General features: G+C 44.8%; 1 protein-coding gene across 4 annotated transcripts in view; it reads right to left on the minus strand.

Annotated features, from left to right (window-relative positions):
- Positions 1–20,530, minus strand: part of MLLT10 (MLLT10 histone lysine methyltransferase DOT1L cofactor) — a 122,101-nt gene that overhangs the window by 52,256 nt on the left and 49,315 nt on the right. For 3 of the 4 annotated variants that reach the window (XM_072154189.1, XM_072154188.1, XM_072154190.1), the window contains one exon: positions 4,408–4,503. The exons of the other annotated variant lie outside the window; for it this stretch is intronic. In XM_072154189.1, the coding sequence (XP_072010290.1) occupies positions 4,408–4,503 (96 nt within the window). The remainder of the gene's footprint in view (positions 1–4,407; positions 4,504–20,530) is intronic. 4 annotated transcript variants of the gene reach the window in all.

A 20,530-nucleotide genomic window follows, 5' to 3' on the forward strand; every position in this document is an offset into this window, starting at 1 on the left:
TTGAAGACCTATCTGCTCTGTTCACTACTAAGGGAGTGTCAGAAATTGCTGAGCACAGCGCTTGTGTCTCTCTAAAACTCCTTTGATAGTGTCGCATATAGTCAGTCACTATGCTCTACAATTTCTATGACCCCTTAGCAGCAGGATACATGCTGAACCTATCACCCCACTTTCTTGCGGTCAGTGTGAAAACTTCCACCAAGGAGATGGTTATCCCCTCTTCCATGGATAGGATCTAACCATTAACCTTGGAAAAAACCCTTCCATAGAATTTGCCTGGAATCCCCCTTTAAACATGTATATTGCATATTTTTAGCGCAGATTCCCGCTCTGCACTGCAACAGCTGAAGTAAGCGGCGAATGTACAAGATTTCTACGCATTTTTCAACAACATTTGTTGTGTGCGCCCCCCTCTCCCCACTTCATGCTGCTGATAGATTACACAGGCAGAGGGAGGGGGAAGAGAGTAGGGCGTTGGGTGTGACATGATCTGCTCATTGTAACAGCCTGTGAAGCTGCAGCATGTAGGGTCTCTGGTAACACCCTCAGAGTCCCTCAGACTCATAAGCATGATTTTAAAAGTTGATTTTCAAAGGAAGGACAGAGGCCATGGATAACAGATATAAGAAGATACCGCAGTCCCGGTGCCTGGATCTATGAGTAATTGTCCCTGGTTTATCATGATGGATGCTGATGATAGATTCCCTTTAAATGGGGTGCGGAAAAGAAAAGAAGAACCTGCAACTAGTGGAGTCTAGTGTAAATTTTAGACATTTTATTATTTATTTTTAAAAGTTGTTAAATTACTGTAATTTCCCCTAGTGTTTTATGCTTAACACATTTGTTTACAGATTAAAGGAAATCTCCCATCAAAAACCATCATGATAAACCAGGGACACTTACTCATAGATCTTCTATATACTTGTTATCTATGGTCTCCTTCCTTCTAAAATCAAATCATGCAAATGAGCCAGAAGGGCTCTGGTGGACAATCCTGGAGCCACTCTATTCGACAGCTTCAAAGGCTATTACACTGTCCCGCCCCTCTGCTCTCCCAGCACTCCCCCCTCCTTCTGCCTGACGTCATCTTACACAATGGGAGGTGAAAGTACAGAGGGGCTCTGGTAACACACCCAAGAGCCCTTCTGGCTCATTAACATAATTTTAAAAGTTGATCTTAGAAGGCAGGAGGCCATGGACAACAAATATATGAAGATTTTGACATTCATGGTGCCTGGATCTATGCGTTAGTGTCCCTGGTTGATGGTAGATTTCTTTTAATGATTATACCCCCAGGCTGGGGAAGCTTGGGGACAAAATTATCCTAAATTTAGCGACAGTTGATTCACAATTTCATCCCAGTGGACGGTATAGAAAGAAATCCAATTTATGAGTGGTGTACAAATAAAACCTGTAGCGGTGATTTTTGCTAGCGGGGCCTTGACTATCCGTAGCGGGAGGCCTGGGACCCGAGATCTCTAATGTAGCTAGTTCTATGGATGACCTCTCTCTGGACTATACTGTCATATATGTAGATAGCAGGATAGCTTCATGAAGCTGTTACACCTAGCCCTCCTGCTGTGGTGATAGTGTTATAATAAGCAGTCATTGTATCTGCAGTAACTATGAATATCCCCTATTGTTTTCCCCCAAAAAAACCAAGCAGTGCTGCTTAAAGGATAGAGTCTCCGTCTCCCGTACGCTGCAGATGGGGAGTGAGGCGCGCAGCACGCTTTCACTGTCCTCCCCTTTGAACCTGCCATTAATATGAATAGCGGGGTCAGAGCGGCGTGGGCACGAGCACGCCACCGCCTGTGTGACAGCAGCTGCCAATGTATGCGGGGAACGCTCATTGTACAAAGGACGGCGTGCACAGAGTCACTACAGGATATGTGAGGGATCAGGCACTGGCTGGGGGCAATGTATATGTGGGAATATCCAGGACAAACAAGGGGCTCACATCCCCCCGAGATCTTACTACAGCTCTGCTGCTCCAATGTTACAGATATAAGGAGACAATATACATGAGATATGTGCTGCCCCAACAGGGAGGGACAACCATCTAATATGATTTACATCCCTCAGTGATAGAACTAGGGATTTAAAACATGAATATCTTGTTTTTGGGTAGAAAAAGCACTGAATTTCTATCTCTTTCGAATCAGAACGTCTGCACATTTGGCTGAGCCGAGCATGCGTGTGAATCAAGAGGGTTGGGAGACATAACCACCAGCTGGATGAGCGCTCGGCCAGCAGGTATCTTATGTGTATTTTTAGTTTTAAAGGGATCGTCCAACTACCTGGGGGGGGGGGGGGGGAATTGAGGGTTGAAAATGCTGTAACATAACTCAAGCAAATCAACCGTGGTGGGCACGTGACAACATCACTGGTAGGGCACGTGATATGTCACTAATAGGGCCCATGATATGATGTCAGAAGTAGGGCATGTGATGAGAGGGCATGTGATGACGTCACTAGTAGGGCATGTGATGACGTCGCTAGTAGGGCATGTGATGACGTCGCTAGTAGGGCATGTGATGACGTCGCTAGTAGGGCATGTGATGACGTCACTAGTAGGGCATGTGATGACGTCGCTAGTAGGGAATGTGATGACGTCGCTAGTAGGGCATGTGATGACGTCGCTAGTAGGGCATGTGATGACGTCGCTAGTAGGGAATGTGTTGACGTCACTAGTAGGGCATGTGTTGACGTCACTAGTAGGGCATGTGTTGACGTCACTAGTAGGGCATGTGTTGACGTCGCTAGTAGGGAATGTGTTGACGTCGCTAGTAGGGAATGTGATGACGTCGCTAGTAGGGCATGTGATGACGTCGCTAGCAGGGCATGTGATGACGTCACTAGCAGGGCATGTGATGACGTCACTAGTAGGGAATGTGATGACGTCACTAGTAGGGAATGTGATGACGTCACTAGTAGGGAATGTGATGACGTCACTAGTAGGGCATGTGATGACGTCGCTAGTAGGGCATGTGATGACGTCGCTAGTAGGGCATGTGATGACGTCACTAGTAGGGCATGTGATGACGTCACTAGTAGGGCATGTGATGACGTCACTAGTAGGGCATGTGATGACGTCACTAGTAGGGCATGTGATGACGTCGCTAGTAGGGCATGTGATGACGTCACTAGTAGGGCATGTGATGACGTCACTAGTAGGGCATGTGATGAGAGGGCATGTGTTGACGTCGCTAGTAGGGAATGTGATGACGTCGCTAGTAGGGAATGTGATGACGTCACTAGTAGGGCATGTGACGACTAGCGGGGCACGTGATGATGTCACTAGTAAGGCACATGATGACGTCACAAGTAGGGCACGTGATGACATCACTAGTAGGGCACGTGATGATGTCACTAGTAAGGCACATGATGACGTCGCTAGTAGGGCACGTGATGACGTCACTAGTAGGGCATGTGATGACGTCACTAGTAAGGCACATGATGACGTCACTAGTAGGGCATGTGACGACTAGCGGGGCACGTGATGATGTCACTAGTAAGGCACATGATGACGTCACTAGTAGGGCACGTGATGACGTCACTAGTAGGGCACATGATGACGTCACTAGTAGGGCACGCGATGACGTCACTAGTAAGGAATGTGATGACGTCACTGGTAGGGCACGTGATGACGTCACTAGTAGGGCACGTGATGACGTCACTAGTAAGGCACATGATGATGTCACTAGTAAGGAATGTGATGACGTCACTGGTAGGGCACGTGATGTCACTAGTAGGGCACGTGATGACGTCACTAGTAAGGAATGTGATGACGTCACTGGTAGGGCATGATCACATGAGACTGCTAAGGCCACTGATTGGCTGTGCTGGCATGCTATTAGACAGACACGCTTTACCAAATCTTACAAATAGTTGTGTCCTTGGGTTGTTTTTTTTTGTTATTTTACATGTCTACAATAGTTACTCAGCAGGATAAAGCCAAAACACATCAGTAATTTGCCCCTACATTTACAACATTATTTTTATATCCACACTGCAATACTGCCTTGTGAATGAAGCCCAACAATCTGATCTACTGTCACATCTTCCATCCCAAACCACAGGTTGTCTCTATATGTGACATAATAAACTGCGCGGTAGACTCAAAATTGTGCAATGGTTGTGCCTGTGGCAAATTCTGTACATGTGAACACACACTTAATGGAACAGCAAGATCCGCACTCATAATAAATAATAATGCAAATTTCCGATTTAAAACAAAAAGCATTGCACATATAATACATGGCATAAAAACACTAAACACTCAAAAAAAAAATGAAAGGTAGAGTAGCCCCAGCACATGTCATGTATACAGCCTGTCCAAGCCTAAATGTCACAGCTACAAAGTAACTTGGGCTCATTAGCGTCCTGTCGAGCGCCTGGCCTCACCTTTTCAGTAGTCACAGTCAGAGAGGGAACTAATGATGCCAAAGGCTCCATTTGCTTTCTGGATCTCTGTCTGTGCTTTTCCTTCTCTTTGTGTTTCTGTAACGAATAAAAAAAAAAAAGGGAAAAAAATCGGTGAGCGTTCATTCGACAGAATTAGAAAAAAAAATGGATATTTTTTTTAGCTTTTCTCGTTTTTCAAAATATTTAAAGTTTGCAAAAGGAAAAAAAAATTTACAATGGAAAAGGAGAAATAAAAGTATAAAACCCATACGGCTAATGATGACTTAGCAGAGACTGGAGCGGGCAGCAGCCATGTGCGCTGTAGATCATGTAATCCTAAACCACACAAACGTTACGGCTGTGTAATGTGTATCTGCCTTTAAGGAACGCCGACTAAACGGCCTCGTCACACGTCCTTAATCCGCATTGTTCTGGATGCAGGGGACGGCATATACCATATCTTATATAATATGCACGTCTATTGTATACAGCAACTATTAGGATGGACTATCAGATGACCCGATACTAGCCGGCTCCCTCAAAGGGTCAAAACTGATAAAAATCATTGGGAGTGAACACGCAGATTGTCAGCTCTATTCACTGGTGGTGGGGGGGGGGGGATCAACATTAAGAGGGGGTCACTGCTAGAGTCATCGTGGTTGAGGAGTGTAGCAGGTTTACAGATGTGAAATTAATAGACCAAAGTCAAAACAAAAAGGAATCATCAAAGAAGACATTAAATTATAAAAATAATACACAATTCCAGGGCAGTGAGGAGGCAAGATTCAGTCACCAAAATTGTTCACACATTGCTTTAAGGGTTTTTGACAATAATTCTGGACGAGGCTCAAGGAAGGAAAGGGTGAGGCTCAAGGAAGGAAAGGGTGAGGCTCAAGGAAGGAAAGGGCGAGGCTCAAGGAAGGAAAGGGCGAGGCTCAAGGAAGGGAAAGGGTGAGGCTCAAGGAAGGGAAAGGGCGAGGCTCAAGGAAGGGAAAGGGTGAGGCTCAAGAAAGGAAAGGGTGAGGCTCAAGAAAGGAAAGGGTGAGGCTCAAGAAGGGAAAGGGTATGGCACAAGAAGGGAAAGGGTGAGGCTCAAGAAGGGAAAGGGTGAGGCTCAAGAAGGGAAAGGGTATGGCACAAGAAGGGAAAGGGTGAGGCTCAAGAAGGGAAAAAGTAAGGCTCAAGAGGGAAAGGGTGAGGCTCAAGAAAGGAAAGGGTGAGGCTCAAGAAAGGAAAGGGTGAGGCTCAAGAAGAGAAAGGGTGAGGCACAGGAGGGGATGGGTGTGGCACAGGAGGGGATGGGTGTGGCACAGGAGGGGATGGGTGTGGCACAGGAGGGGATGTGATAAATTTGGAGCTTATAGTGTAATTCTAAATAATAACACAGTAGTAATAAATTGACTGTGTGCGTAATTTGATACGGAATGTTTGCCACAGAGATTCCGACCACAGAAGAAATCAATTCGCAACTGAATTTGCATAAATCCCACCCATTATGCTGATAATGAAAATCACTGGAGGTTGAGCTACAGTGTACTTTTCCTGTGGCTTAGCGGTGATACTGACCAGCGTGAAATCAATCTTATTTTTTAGATTTTTTTCAGCGTTTTTTATGCCAAACCTAGTTCATTCAAAACTAGGTTTAATCTATACTTCTGGATTTGCTAAAACATTGCATAATAACTAAAAAATAACTACAGAATAAACCCAGCTTGTTTAAAAAAATAATAATAATTAGACACAAAACAAATTTACCATATATACTCGAGTAAAAGCCTCGTTTTTCAGCACAAAAAAATGTGTTGAAACCCCAAACTCGGCTTATACTCGAGTAAAAGAAATATATGTTTTACCAGGTTTTTGTGGTAAAATTAGGGGCCTCGGCTTATACTTGGGTCGGCTTATACTCGAGTATATACGGGTATTCCCGTTTGTAGAAACTTTTTCGTTTCTTTTGTCTTCAAACTACCATGTTCTCAGGTATGGAATTTTATTAGATTTTTTTAATTTTAAATCAGCCATTTTCCCATACAATATATTTACACTATTTATGTTCCATTTTTAGTAATTAGAATCACGGTCTTGAAGAGTGGTTAACAATTAAAAATAAATGAAGAATCAAAGTCTGAAAAAACTGTGTAGGAAATGTTTATTAGAACAAAGGAAGGAGAAAAAATTCACCCTACAGAAAGCCGCGTGTTGACAGATGGACTATTTCAGCTTCGGGGAAAGAAAAAAAAAAAACAATCCACCCTATTAAATATCAGGGGCAATTTTGATAGTTAAGTGACCTTTTGGCTCCTGGATCTCAGGAGACGTTTCATGAGACTATTAAATGTCTGTTGTAACCACAGCTTATGTAAGAGCTCGTCTCCGGCAAGAAATGTATATAATTAAAAAATCCTAAAAACATCGGCGCGCGTTGTAAACATGGTGTAAATTATTTACAATGGTAATTATTTGATTTTAGGGAAGGGGAGGGGGTGCGTCCGTGCTTAATAAGGGTTTCTCTAATGTAAACTCAACAAGTCACTGTTTAGCAACAACGGGATAGAAAATATTTCAAAAATCTGCGGCCCAGACTGGAGAGCGCTTGGCAGGAAGCCTGGAGCGTGCGAGTTGGGGAGATCAATGGTTGCTTTAAAAGTGAAAGGCGATTCTGGGTCAGAAAATTTCATGTGTCATTCTTTCTTCACTACTTTGTTTTGGAAAAAAAATAATGTGGTGTGTGAGCTCCGTGCTTGGTCAGTAGTAGGACAGTGAGGGCCTAAAGCGTCCCCCTTCAGAAGGGAACAATAACATATGTAAAAGTATAAAACATAGTATGTAAAAGCATAAAACATAGTATGTAAAAGCATAAAACATAGTATGTAAAAGCATAAAACATAGTATGTAAAAGCATATAAACATTGTAAATTGAAAAGCTTTACAAAGCTATGGACTCATTGGGGCTCAGTGACTAAAGATCCTGCGGAAGGCACTTTCGTAGGATTTTGGAAATTTTCGGGATTAGCGCCACTGTGACAGCTATTTAGAAGGGGATTGTATAGCAGGCGATCGGATTTTGGCACAGCTGCGCCGGCTTTCATGCGACAGAAATCAGGGAGGCGGGCCGTCGGACCGCCCGACAGATTCGGACTGAGCGGAAAAATATATATTTCGCAAAAATATATGTGTGTAAATGAGAATGAAAATATAATTGTAGGCTCCACAGATGGACACTCCCTTGGAAGTCTAGCAGGGTTTATGGATGGAAACTCAACTGGTAGCCCAATGGATGGAAACTCCATTCAAATCCCAGTGGGGCCTATGGGTGGTCAATTTCTTGGAATACCAGTGGGGCCAATGGGAGGACACTTTTTTGCAATCCAAATGGGATCTATGGATGGACACTTTATTGAAAGCCAATTGGGGCCTATGGACTGGCACTCCATTGGAAGCCCAGTGGGGCCTATTGATGGACACTCCATTGGAAGCCCAGTGGGGCCTATTGATGGACACTCCATTGGAAGCCCAGTGGGGCCTATTGATGGACACTCCATTGGAAGCCCAGTGGGGCGTATGGATGGACACTCCATTGGAGGCTCATTAGGGTCTACGGATAGAAACTCCATTGGAAGTCCATAAGGTTCTATGGATTGAAACTCATTAGGGTCTAAGGATGGAAACCCTAAAGAAAGCCCATTAGATCTATGGATGGAAACTCTATAGGAAGCCCATTAGATCTATGGATGGAAACTCTATAGGAAGCCCAGTGGGGTATATAATTGGGCCATCTATAGGAAACCCAGTGGGGTATATGAATGGGCAATGTATCGGAAGCCCAATGGGGTCTTGGGGTAGATGATGAGAAGTTTTAGCCCTGTGGACACAGGTGTATGAAGTAATCCTAGGATCCTTGAATTGCCCCCTTCTTGATCAGTAAAGTGGCCACCAACCTATGGGGATTGCAGAGGAAAACCCTTCCTTATAGATAGGAAAAAGTCACCTTTTATAACACAGAGCAAATAGTACTGAAGATTAATAGGGAACATATTGTTTATTTAAAGGGGTGTTATAAGGAAGGTAAAAGACTTGCCCAAAGCTTGAGTAAAGCTCTTCCAATACAGACAGGATAGAGATTTACTGACCCTTTACAACACAGGGCACACAGTTACTGCACGGCTTCACTGACTTTCAGAGAACTGATGAGCCGGATTGTTATGTCTATGTGCAAATGTTTCTCTATCCCTTGTCAGACACCAATAGACAGAGCTGAAAATTCAACAAAATGCAGAGCTATCAGATAGTGATCAGCCCTGGAGCTTGGAGCCGGAGACACGAGAGAGATCTCTCTGGGGCGGACAACGTCATGGCGGTGACAAGAAGCAGAGCGCGGGCTGCACAATGGCGCCGGCTCTTGCTTTACATCACGTTTTGCTAGGGATTCGTTCTAATCCATTCCAGGAGATTTAGAGGAAAAGCATTTCTTCCTCTACGGTAATCGGAGCAATCCCATTTTTAAAGCAACAGCCTGAGGGCTTTCTCCCCTCCTTCCATCAGCAGGGCCTTTTCAGATAAGCGCAGCTACACGATCTTCTCCGGGTACCTTGGGGAACGGCGCTCAACAATAGAAGCAGTTTGTATCTTCCTGAGGTTCCACGTGAATGAAGTTGCCGGAAGAAGGGCAAGACATGATGGATCGCCATCTGCGCTATGTATCGGTTAAAGCTGCCACATTGCAGAAGCTCAATAACATAGAAGACAAAAGAACTAAACCTGATCTCTTGCCCCCGCGGTCTACACCGCAGAACTGGATCTCTCTATCCCCTCCCTCGCTGGCAGCCATGCTACACCAGGGGTTAGGTAATGATCATTGACTCGACACAAATCCAACAGGGAAATATAGAAATGGCTCCTACTGCAATAACAACCAGGAACCACCAGTATTATAATAGGAAACTACTGGCCCATTTGGGCCCAGAAGCTGAAAGTTATACCTTCTATTGCACAGTATGGGATATTTCCCTTTGGAGGGCGTAATAAGAGACTGCTGGGGTTCTAACGACCATCAAACACATGAACAGGGGTTCTGTTCTACTCAATGTGGCACCTTTATTATACGCTGGTGCTAAGGGCGCCTTCTGATGGGCTGTACTGCTGCACTAGCAGAGAAGTTCTATGCCAGGTCCGGCTCATTCAGGTGCAGGTTATAGCTTGTATGCTAGAGCGGGACAGGAATCCCCTGTGCTGACCGTCTTCACCCCCTGCCAAACCCATTATGACACCTCCTCCATGCACATGGGCTGTAATTGTCCCCCAATGTCTAATGTAATTTGTTTTTCAATAAGCAGTAAAATTGAATAAACCTTTACCGAAATATGTTACAAATATGTACAGCCACAATCCATCACCATTTTCCAAGGGCAGGGGGTGCATGTACTTTACACTTGCATCTCCAAGTGTCTTCTGTAGCTCCCCCTGTATCCTGCCTTTAGCTGGGGGGGTTTCACTTCAAATGGTCATATCTCATGAACCCTGGCACCTAGAAACACAATTCTCTCCTGTTTAAGCGGAGAATCTTTCCTTTAAAAACACCATCAGGATTGTCTTCCTAGGTGAAATAGAACCAGAGATATCCACTGTTAAAGTTACAGTCGGGGATTAAGATCTGAATATACAAATCGCCTTTTTTTAGTGCAACTTTAAAGGAAATATAGCACCAGGATCGGGGTTGTACACCAAGCGCACTGACATGCTGGTGTGTGCCCCGTCTGGCAGGAGCCGCTCTTGTTTAAGCTTCTAATTCCCTTGTTTTTAAATTAAAAAGTCTTTTAGCATTATGCAAAGGAGCCTGAGGGGCCCACACCAGCATGTCGGTGTGCTTGGTTTGCAAACCTTGATCCTGGTGGTAGATTTCCTATAACAATAGATATCATATTAAAAGGGGAGATTTTCCTTCATAATAGGGCACCCGAATTTTGTTTCTAGGTGCCCCTTTTTTAGGACATGCATCCGTTTAAATTGAAACACTGTCTTGATGTGTATATACAAGGTACCGGCACGAAGCATGTGCACATAGGATGTATGGCAGTCGTGAAGGGGTTAAAATAACAAATCTAAAAAGCATCCCCTCCTTTAAAATCTGTTGTACTATCCCCTCTGCCTTGTCACCTGGAAACGTGTAAATTGACGTGTGGGTGTTACTATACTGAGCCGTACTGTGTCGCTCCGCAGGTGATTAACGCCTCTGGTGAATTTATTCATTACATTTCTAGGAGGAATAACAGAGAAACGGCACAAAGCAAAGTTACGAGACAAGGCGATCCCGAACTTCTAACTTCCTTCCCAAAATCAAATGATGAATAGGGATCAAATCCCTGCACTTTAGCAGCTCAACACCCAATATCCCGTCCCCGTAAACCCCCCCCCCCCCCCGTCCCCTCTCCCACAACCCAAATACATCCCCTGATCAAGTTACACAAACAAACAGGCGTCAGGATAGTAGTTTCCTGGCAGATTTCTCGATGGTTCTGCCCTCCCATCTGGCAGATGTCTAGGGAGTCAAACTGCCTGCAAATCGCTGTATTCATGCAGTAACCTGAGAATCCTCCAAGACTGGAGAAATTCTCCTGATATTTGGGTTTTTCCGTTGTACGGCGGCTGACATCAGGTGTAGCATGCCGGTGACAGGTATATCATGTGTGTGGCTGGCTTTAGGGAATATAGATGGCCACCTGTCTGATGGAAGGTAGCCGGCCCCAAACAGAGCTGAGCAGCTTCTCATCATGGGATATAATAAAGGACATTACCACCAGGATGAAGGATTGTAAACCAAGCACACTGGTGTGTGCCCCCTCTGGCAGGATGCAGCCTTATTTTAACTTCATATATCCTGGTTTTCACAAAAAAAAGAGGTTTAAAATTATGCAAATCAACCTGAGGGGCTCCAGCCTCCATAGGTGTTAATGGAGCCGAAGGCCCCTCAGAGTCATCTGCATAATTTTAAAAGCCTTTTTTCTTAAGAACCAGGGCATAGGGAACTTAAAGAAGAGCGGATCCTGCCAGAGGGGGCACACACCAGTATGTCAGTGTGCTTGGTTTACAATCCCTTCATCCTGTTGGTAGATGCCCTTTAAGGAATTCCTTTATCCGGATCTGACCACAACAGATTTTCCTTGATGTTGTTGCTGGTAGTTTATACACAAATGAGTTTAGCGGGAGGGGGGATTGTCACAGAAATTCTGTGCTTGTTAACCAAATTTCCTGTGCCTTTCGGACAAAAAAATTTGACTCCAATTGAAATATTTACATAGAATTCTAAGACGATGGCAGAGCGTAGGCAGCCCGGAAAATTCCATATGGGAAAAAAACAAGTACAAACAAGACGCTTTTACCAGTTTATTGGGTAGAAAACAAAAAGTAAAAGTTAAAATCGTTTGCACTAAACATTGTATCTTCTAGGCCAGCGATGGCAAACCTTTTAGACACCGAGTGCCCAAACTACAGCCAAAACCCACGTATTTTTGACAAAGTGCCAATGCGACAATTTAAGCAGTAACTTATTACTCCCTGAACTTCCAGAGGTTTGAATTGTAGAACAGTAGAAAGAAGAAAAAGTTTGGATTATCATTGTAGCTTCCTTCTAGGGTCCTGGGCTGCCTGGGACTGCAAGAGACCTTGAGTCCTGTCTGGCAAACCCTGCCCTGGGGTGATGGCAAGCGTGCCCATATAGAGGGCTCTGAGTGCCACAGCTGGCACCCGTGCCATAGGTTCGCCACCACTGTTCTAGGCTCGGATTATAAAAAACTGGGGACACAGACGTGAACAGACCCATAGAAATAATTGGGTCACTTTGCTATCCACCAAAAAAAAAAAAAAAAAAGAAAACCGTATAGCATACGGATGTCAAAAACACCTGTCTGAAAGAGCCCTTAGGGCATCTTTGATACCAGTATGCCAAGGGCTCATTCAGACAGGCGTTTTTGACATCAGTATGCTATACGTAATTTTTTTTTATTTCTTTTGCAGACAGCATACTGACCCATTTATTTCTATGGGTCAGTTCACATGTCCGTTTTTTTTCCATAGATGTGCAGACTGTAAGAGAAAAATTGCAGAATGCACAAATTTTTTCCCTCACTTTCAGACCTCCATAGAAGTCAATGGATAGGCGAATAAAAAAAAAACGACACACAGTTTACATCCACATGCAAGTCCAAGTGCTGTAGCTTCACAGGCTGTTACAATGAGCAGAGCAGATTCCCCCCCTGTACTTCCTGCTACTGCTAGATTACCCAGACAGAGGTAGGAGGGAGGGAGCAGCATGGAGGAGACCTTGTAACACTCCCCAGCATTCTTCCGGCTCATTAGCATAACTGTAAAAGAGGATTTGAGAAGGAAGGAGGCCATGGATAAGAAATATAAGAATATTACCACAGTCACGGTGCCTGGATCTATGAGTAATGTCACTGGTTTATTAGAATGGATTTGATGGTAGATTTCCTTTAAGCCTAGCCTAACTTCTAGACTAATTATTATCATTTAATTTTAAAAACAGTTAAATTTTTAAATGTAATTTCCCCTAATGTTTTAGTGACAAGTTTGTTTTCGGAACACACTTATATATATATATATATACACACACACACACACACACACTATACACATACATACATATAATATATATATTCTCCAGGACTGTGTTTTTATGGTTTTATTATTTACTAAAATGCACATTTTAGGTTTGAGAACGGATCCTCTTGAATTCCACTGGAAAAAACACACAATGAAGCTTTCTACGCCAAATCCTTTCAACTTTTTTTTTTTTTTTTTTACAGTGATAAAAAAAAAAATAATAATAATCTTGGCCAAAAATAATTACTTTATTGAGCATCCCAGGCCTAAAAATACACGCTTTTAGGCCCATTAATGGCTCTTCTGCCGGCAATAATCCAGCGCATGCCTGCCGCTTTCTCAAGTGCTCTGCGGTCTACGCCTGGCGTCCCGTTAAAACGCGTATTAAGAAGCTAAATGGTGACATTTTAAGTTGCCCCCTATTTTGTGCTATAAATGAAACGTACTTCGCTGTACATTCCGCACTGAGCCGCACAGCTGAGAGCGCGCCCGTCTACATTCGGATAAAGCTCCTCCACTGAGCTAACTAAATCAAAGTGGTAGACGACTCGCAAGTCAGCGGGGAGGCAAATTAGTATTTAGTCATGCTCTTTATATTTTTATTAAAAGATTAAAACTCCGTGTGAAACGCATGGCACGCTGCCACCGCGGAGGGGCTGGCTGCCAGCGCCGCTGCACACACATGCCAACAAGGAATCGATCTAAGCTCCAGGAAAAAAAACGGGGCTGCCGTGCGCTCCACCTCGCTACGGTAACTTAGATTTATTGCCAAACAATATAATTAATGAGGACGGCCAAAAAGGATTTTTCACACGAAGGGGAGAAAAGACAGAGGTAATAGGTTTTTAAATAAATTGGACTTTACAGATGATCAAAATCACGGCGTGTGAATCCCTCTAGTGTGTTTACCCACCTATCAGTACCCACCGCCGGCACCGACGCACAGCCAGCCTCCTCGTTCTGGTAACGGTTTAATTGTAGACGAGGAGCGGGGGGGGGGCGGGGGCGACATCTTCATCGGCCCTTGAGATGAGCTACTCCGAATAATGAATAGGGACCTCCGTGCGCCCCACAGCCGGACCAGATGTTTCCCATAATCAATGGACTATCTCTGAGCACATGTCAGTACTTCTCTAGTCTGTGAATGTGTGATTACAGAATTATAGTACAGCAAAGAGGAGGGTGGGGACATTTGTTTGGTCCATTTTAGCTCATCTGCTTAAATAATAATTCTTTCTTTATATAGCGCACACAGATTACGCAGCGCTGCACTGAGCTCACCTAATCAGTCCCAGTCCCATGGGGCTCACAGTCTAATCAACCTACAAGTATGTATTGGAATGTGGGAGGAAACCGGGGGACCCGGAGGAAACCCATGCAAGCACGGAAAGAACCTGTTGCAGATGTTGACCTCGATGGGAATTGAAATCAGGACCACAGTGCTGCAAGGCTGTAATGCTAATCACTGAGCCACCCTGCTGCCAAGGGAATTTATTATTAATAATAACCTCCAAAGTCATATGCAAATGAGCTGAGGAAAGTCACTTTTTGTCTGAGATGAGGCTAAAAGAGAGAAGGCGACTTCTCACACCGCTAAGTTGGGCTATAGCTTCAATAGTTGCAAACGTGGGTTGCCAAAAAATAATTTTATTCCGGCCTATTTATTTAACTCTTTGTCTCTGGTTTTGTAGATCATAGAACCACAAGCATGAGATGATTTGAAAGATGAGATATGAATCTTTAACGCGATACCAAAACCATAGCTTTATTGTACTAAGTAGTCCAAAATATGGGTGCCCACTCAGCCTTTAAAGGTGACTCATCTCATGCAAAAAGTGACTCCTCTTACCTTATTTAAGCAGGACTTGGATTATAACAGATACACGAGAGAGATTTTACTCAAGAAAGAGAATTCTAGAAGGGACATTTCATGTCCTACCAAGGGGGCGGCTAGATTAGTAAGGTAATATTTTGGGACAGGCTCCCTTCAAAAGGAATAATATATATAAATATATATATATGAGAAATTGAAACTGCTGACATAACTTAGGTGAGGCCTCGTATCTTTATCAGTGGCAGGCTCTCTACCTAGGACATTGGTAGTTACAGACACGGCGATACAAAGATAGACCTCTGTGCTGTACCATATATATCTTATATATCATATATATCTATATATATACACATACACGCACACACAATATGTTACAAAATCTAAATCCTGAAATATTCTAATATATCCACATACTATTCACACTACACAGAAGACATCCGTTATTTAGTGGGGAACACCAGTCACAACAAAGAGGCTCCTACAGCAAATAGGTGTTAAAACAGGTGAGATCTTCATGAATTTGCATAACTTTACACGTTTCCTTTAATTAAGCAGTCCACTTTTCACCTGTACTATCTGCCATATGTATTGAGTAATAAGTGCCGATGCCGGTGATTTGGGAAGAATACTTGACAGGATGTGAAAATAAAAATAGCAACCCGACACTAGGAAGTAGTTATTAAAAAGCAAAGCCTCCCGCTCCAGCACCACTGGCCTGGTGCAGCAATGATGTGCCGAATACCCACCATGACTGCTGCAGCCAATCACAGACCTTAGAGCAGTAAGATCACATGACATGGATGCGTAAGAGAGGGAGAGTAATGGCAGTGGAACAGTAGGGACATTTATTAATGTGGAGGGACATGGGGGAGACGTAGTAATGTGGAGAGACATGGGGGAGACGTATTAATGTGGAGAGACATGGGGGAGACGTATTAATGTGGAGAGACATGGGGGAGACGTAGTAATGTGGAGAGACATGGGGGAGACGTAGTAATGTGGAGAGACATGGGGGAGACGTATTAATGTGGAGAGACATGGGGGAGACGTATTAATGTGGAGAGACATGGGGGAGACGTATTAATGTGGAGAGACATGGGGGAGACGTATTAATGTGGAGAGACATGGGGGAGACGTATTAATGTGGAGAGACATGGGGGAGACGTATTAATGTGGAGAGACATGGGGGAGACGTATTAATGTGGAGAGACATGGGGGAGACGTAGTAATGTGGAGAGACATGGGGGAGACGTAGTAATGTGGAGAGACATGGGGGAGACGTAGTAATGTGGAGAGACATGGGGGAGACGTATTCATGTGGAGAGACATGGGGGAGACGTATTCATGTGGAGAGACATGGGGGAGACGTATTCATGTGGAGAGACATGGGGGAGACGTATTCATGTGGAGAGACATGGGGGAGACGTATTCATGTGGAGAGACATGGGGGAGACGTATTCATGTGGAGAGACATGGGGGAGACGTATTCATGTGGAGAGACATGGGGGAGACGTATTCATGTGGAGAGACATGGGGGAGACGTATTCATGTGGAGAGACATGGGGGAGACGTATTCATGTGGAGAGACATGGGGGAGACGTATTCATGTGGAGAGACATGGGGGAGACGTATTCATGTGGAGAGACATGGGGGAGACGTATTCATGTGGAGAGACATGGGGGAGACGTATTCATGTGGAGAGACATGGGGGAGACGTATTCATGTGGAGAGACATGGGGGAGACGTATTCATGTGGAGAGACATGGGGGAGACGTATTCATGTGGAGAGACATGGGGGAGACGTATTAATGTGGAGAGACATGGGGGAGACGTATTAATGTGGAGAGACATGGGGGAGACGTATTAATGTGGAGAGACATGGGGGAGACGTATTAATGTGGAGAGACATGGGGGAGACGTATTCATGTGGAGAGACATGGGGGAGACGTATTAATGTGGAGAGACATGGGGGAGACGTATTAATGTGGAGAGACATGGGGGAGACGTATTAATGTGGAGAGACATGGGGGAGACGTATTAATGTGGAGAGACATGGGGGAGACGTATTAATGTGGAGAGACATGGGGGAGACGTATTAATGTGGAGAGACATGGGGGAGACGTAGTAATGTGGAGAGACATGGGGGAGACGTATTCATGTGGAGAGACATGGGGGAGACGTATTAATGTGGAGAGACATGGGGGAGACGTATTAATGTGGAGAGACATGGGGGAGACGTATTAATGTGGAGAGACATGGGGGAGACGTATTAATGTGGAGAGACATGGGGGAGACGTATTCATGTGGAGAGACATGGGGGAGACGTATTCATGTGGAGAGACATGGGGGAGACGTATTCATGTGGAGAGACATGGGGGAGACGTATTAATGTGGAGAGACATGGGGGAGACGTAGTAATGTGGAGAGACATGGGGGAGACGTAGTAATGTGGAGAGACATGGGGGAGACGTATTCATGTGGAGAGACATGGGGGAGACGTATTCATGTGGAGAGACATGGGGGAGACGTATTCATGTGGAGAGACATGGGGGAGACGTATTCATGTGGAGAGACATGGGGGAGACGTATTAATGTGGAGAGACATGGGGGAGACGTATTAATGTGGAGAGACATGGGGGAGACGTATTAATGTGGAGAGACATGGGGGAGACGTATTAATGTGGAGAGACATGGGGGAGACGTATTAATGTGGAGAGACATGGGGGAGACGTATTAATGTGGAGTGACATGGGGGAGACGTATTAATGTGGAGGGACATGGGGGAGACGTATTAATGTGGAGGGACATGGGGGAGACGTATTAATGTGGAGGGACATGGGGGAGACGTATTAATGTGGAGAGACATGGGGGAGACGTATTAATGTGGAGGGACATGGGGGAGACGTATTAATGTGGAGAGACATGGGGGAGACGTAGTAATGTGGAGAGACATGGGGGAGACGTATTAATGTGGAGAGACATGGGGGAGACGTAGTAATGTGGAGGGACATGGGGGAGACGTAGTAATGTGGAGAGACATGGGGGAGACGTATTAATGTGGAGAGACATGGGGGAGACGTATTAATGTGGAGAGACATGGGGGAGACGTATTAATGTGGAGAGACATGGGGGAGACGTATTAATGTGGAGAGACATGGGGGAGACGTATTAATGTGGAGAGACATGGGGGAGACGTATTAATGTGGAGAGACATGGGGGAGACGTAGTAAATGTGGAGGGACATGGGGGAGATGTATTAATGTGAAGGGACATGGGGGAGACGTAGTAATGTGGAGGGACATGGGGGAGACGTAGTAAATGTGGAGGGACATGGGGGAGATGTATTAATGTGAAGGGACATGGGGGAGACGTAGTAATGTGGAGGGACATGGGGGAGACGTATTAATGTGAAGGGACATGGTGGAGATGTAGTAATGTATAGAGACATAGGGGAGACGTATTAATGTGAAGGGACATGGGGGAGATGTAGTAATGTGGAGGGACAGGGACATGGGGGAGATGTATTAATGTGGAGGGACAGGGACATGGGGGAGATGTATTAATGTGGAGGGACATGGGGGAGATGTATTAATGTGGAGGGACATGGGGGAGATGTATTAATGTGGAGGGACATGGGGGAGATGTATTAATGTGGAGGGACATGGGGGAGACGTAGTAATGTGGAGGGACATGGGGGAGACGTAGTAAATGTGGAGGGACATGGGGGAGATGTATTAATGTGAAGGGACATGGGGGAGACGTAGTAATGTGGAGGGACATGGGGGAGATGTATTAATGTGAAGGGACATGGTGGAGATGTAGTAATGTATAGAGACATAGGGGAGACGTATTAATGTGAAGGGACATGGGGGAGATGTAGTAATGTGGAGGGACAGGGACATGGGGGAGACGTATTAATGTGGAGGGACATGGGGGAGATGTATTAATGTGGAGGGACAGGGACATGGGGGAGATGTATTAATGTGGAGGGACATGGGGGAGACGTAGTAATGTGGAGGGACATGGGGGAGATGTATTAATGTGGAGGAACAAGGGGGAGATGTATTAATATGTGGGTCGTTAGACCAGTGCAGAGTAGAAATAGACCGCCCCCCCCCCCCCCCCCCCATTAATCCCTGTGTCTGACGCTGGATGATTAAACCGGTGCAGTATAAGACTGACAAGTCGTAATTTTCACTGATTAGTCAGTCTAGCTTGCTTCGGTATTGAATTGGTGCCACCCGACATTATTTTTTTTTGCACAAGACGTAAAAATTTCTAAAAATGCTCCAAACCCCTCAATAAATGTGGCACACAACATTTCCAGTCCAAATAATTGCAATGTTTTGACATAAACTGTTTGATACTGGGGATCTCCAATATTTTACCCAATTTTCTCCTTCTGCCCTATTCCTGGAAAACCTTTCTAACTTCCTATTCGGCATTGTATCATTCTTTTGCTTTTTCTCCTGGAAATGTATTCATATACTGAGAATTTAAAAAAAAATTGTTTAAAAGGAAATCTACCATCAAAATATAGCATGGATAAACCAGGGACACTTACCCATCGATCCAGGCACTGTGACTTTGGTAATCTTCTTCTATTGGTTATCTATGACATCCTTCCTTCCAAAATCAACTTTTAAAAATGTGCTCATGAGCCAGAAGGGCTCTGGGGGAAGTTACCAGAGCCCATCTGTGCTGTAGCTTCACTGATGGTTACACTGTGCAGGAGCACTTCCCCTTTTCACATAGAGGGAGGGGGAAGTGCTCCTGTACAGTGTAAAAACCTGTAAACGGAGGGAATTTAATAACCCCCCCCCCCCCCAGAGCCCTTCTGGTTCATTAGCATAATCTTAAATTGATATTAGAAGGAAGGAGGCCATGGATAACAAATATAAGCAGATTACCACAGTCACGGTGCCTGGATCTATGAGTAATGTCCCTGGTTTATCATGAATTTTACTAGAAACATCTTCAATTCCTAAATCAGACGATCCAAGGAGCCCTCTTCACTAGACACGTGAAGCCTCTTTGATGTCTGCACTCTCATGAATATTTCCCCATGGCACGAGACAGATGTACTATAATTGCTCGGTTCAGCTCTCACATTCCAGGAGTATCAGCCAAGTGTAAAGGAAAAGGTGAGGTTTCTGATCAGACAACGTGGACGTGCTACTTCCTGGAAGGTGGGAGTAGTAGGCCGCGCCATATCCAATATTAATGGGCTTGGCACATAGTCAACGTTCGCACTAATCAGCGCTTTCTTCTCTTATTGCCAAAACGTCACACTTCATTACAACCACCTCGTAATTTTAACATTCCTTGAAGAGATTACCGACACCCGCGTACCGGCGCACAGTGCGGGTCTGTGCCGGCGGCCATTAACAGCTACCATCGCTAGATGAGAAACAATCACTTTAGTCTGCCCCTCCGAGGACTATCCGCTTAACAGCTCACGGAATAACCACAAGACCCAGCATAAACACTGGGGGTAGACGCGTATCCAAATGCTATTAACACAGCGGGGGGGATGAATTTGGAATAAATACCGCGCTTTATGAAAACGTTACACACAACACGTAATTACGCCGCGAGGACGTGTGCGTTGGTAAATTGGAAAATTGGGAAGAAAACCCTTTTTTACGACGTCTGTATATTTACTGGTCGGGG

Source organism: Engystomops pustulosus, chromosome 5, assembly GCF_040894005.1.
Source record: "Engystomops pustulosus chromosome 5, aEngPut4.maternal, whole genome shotgun sequence".
In the NCBI taxonomy this organism is placed as follows: Eukaryota; Metazoa; Chordata; class Amphibia; order Anura; family Leptodactylidae; genus Engystomops; species Engystomops pustulosus.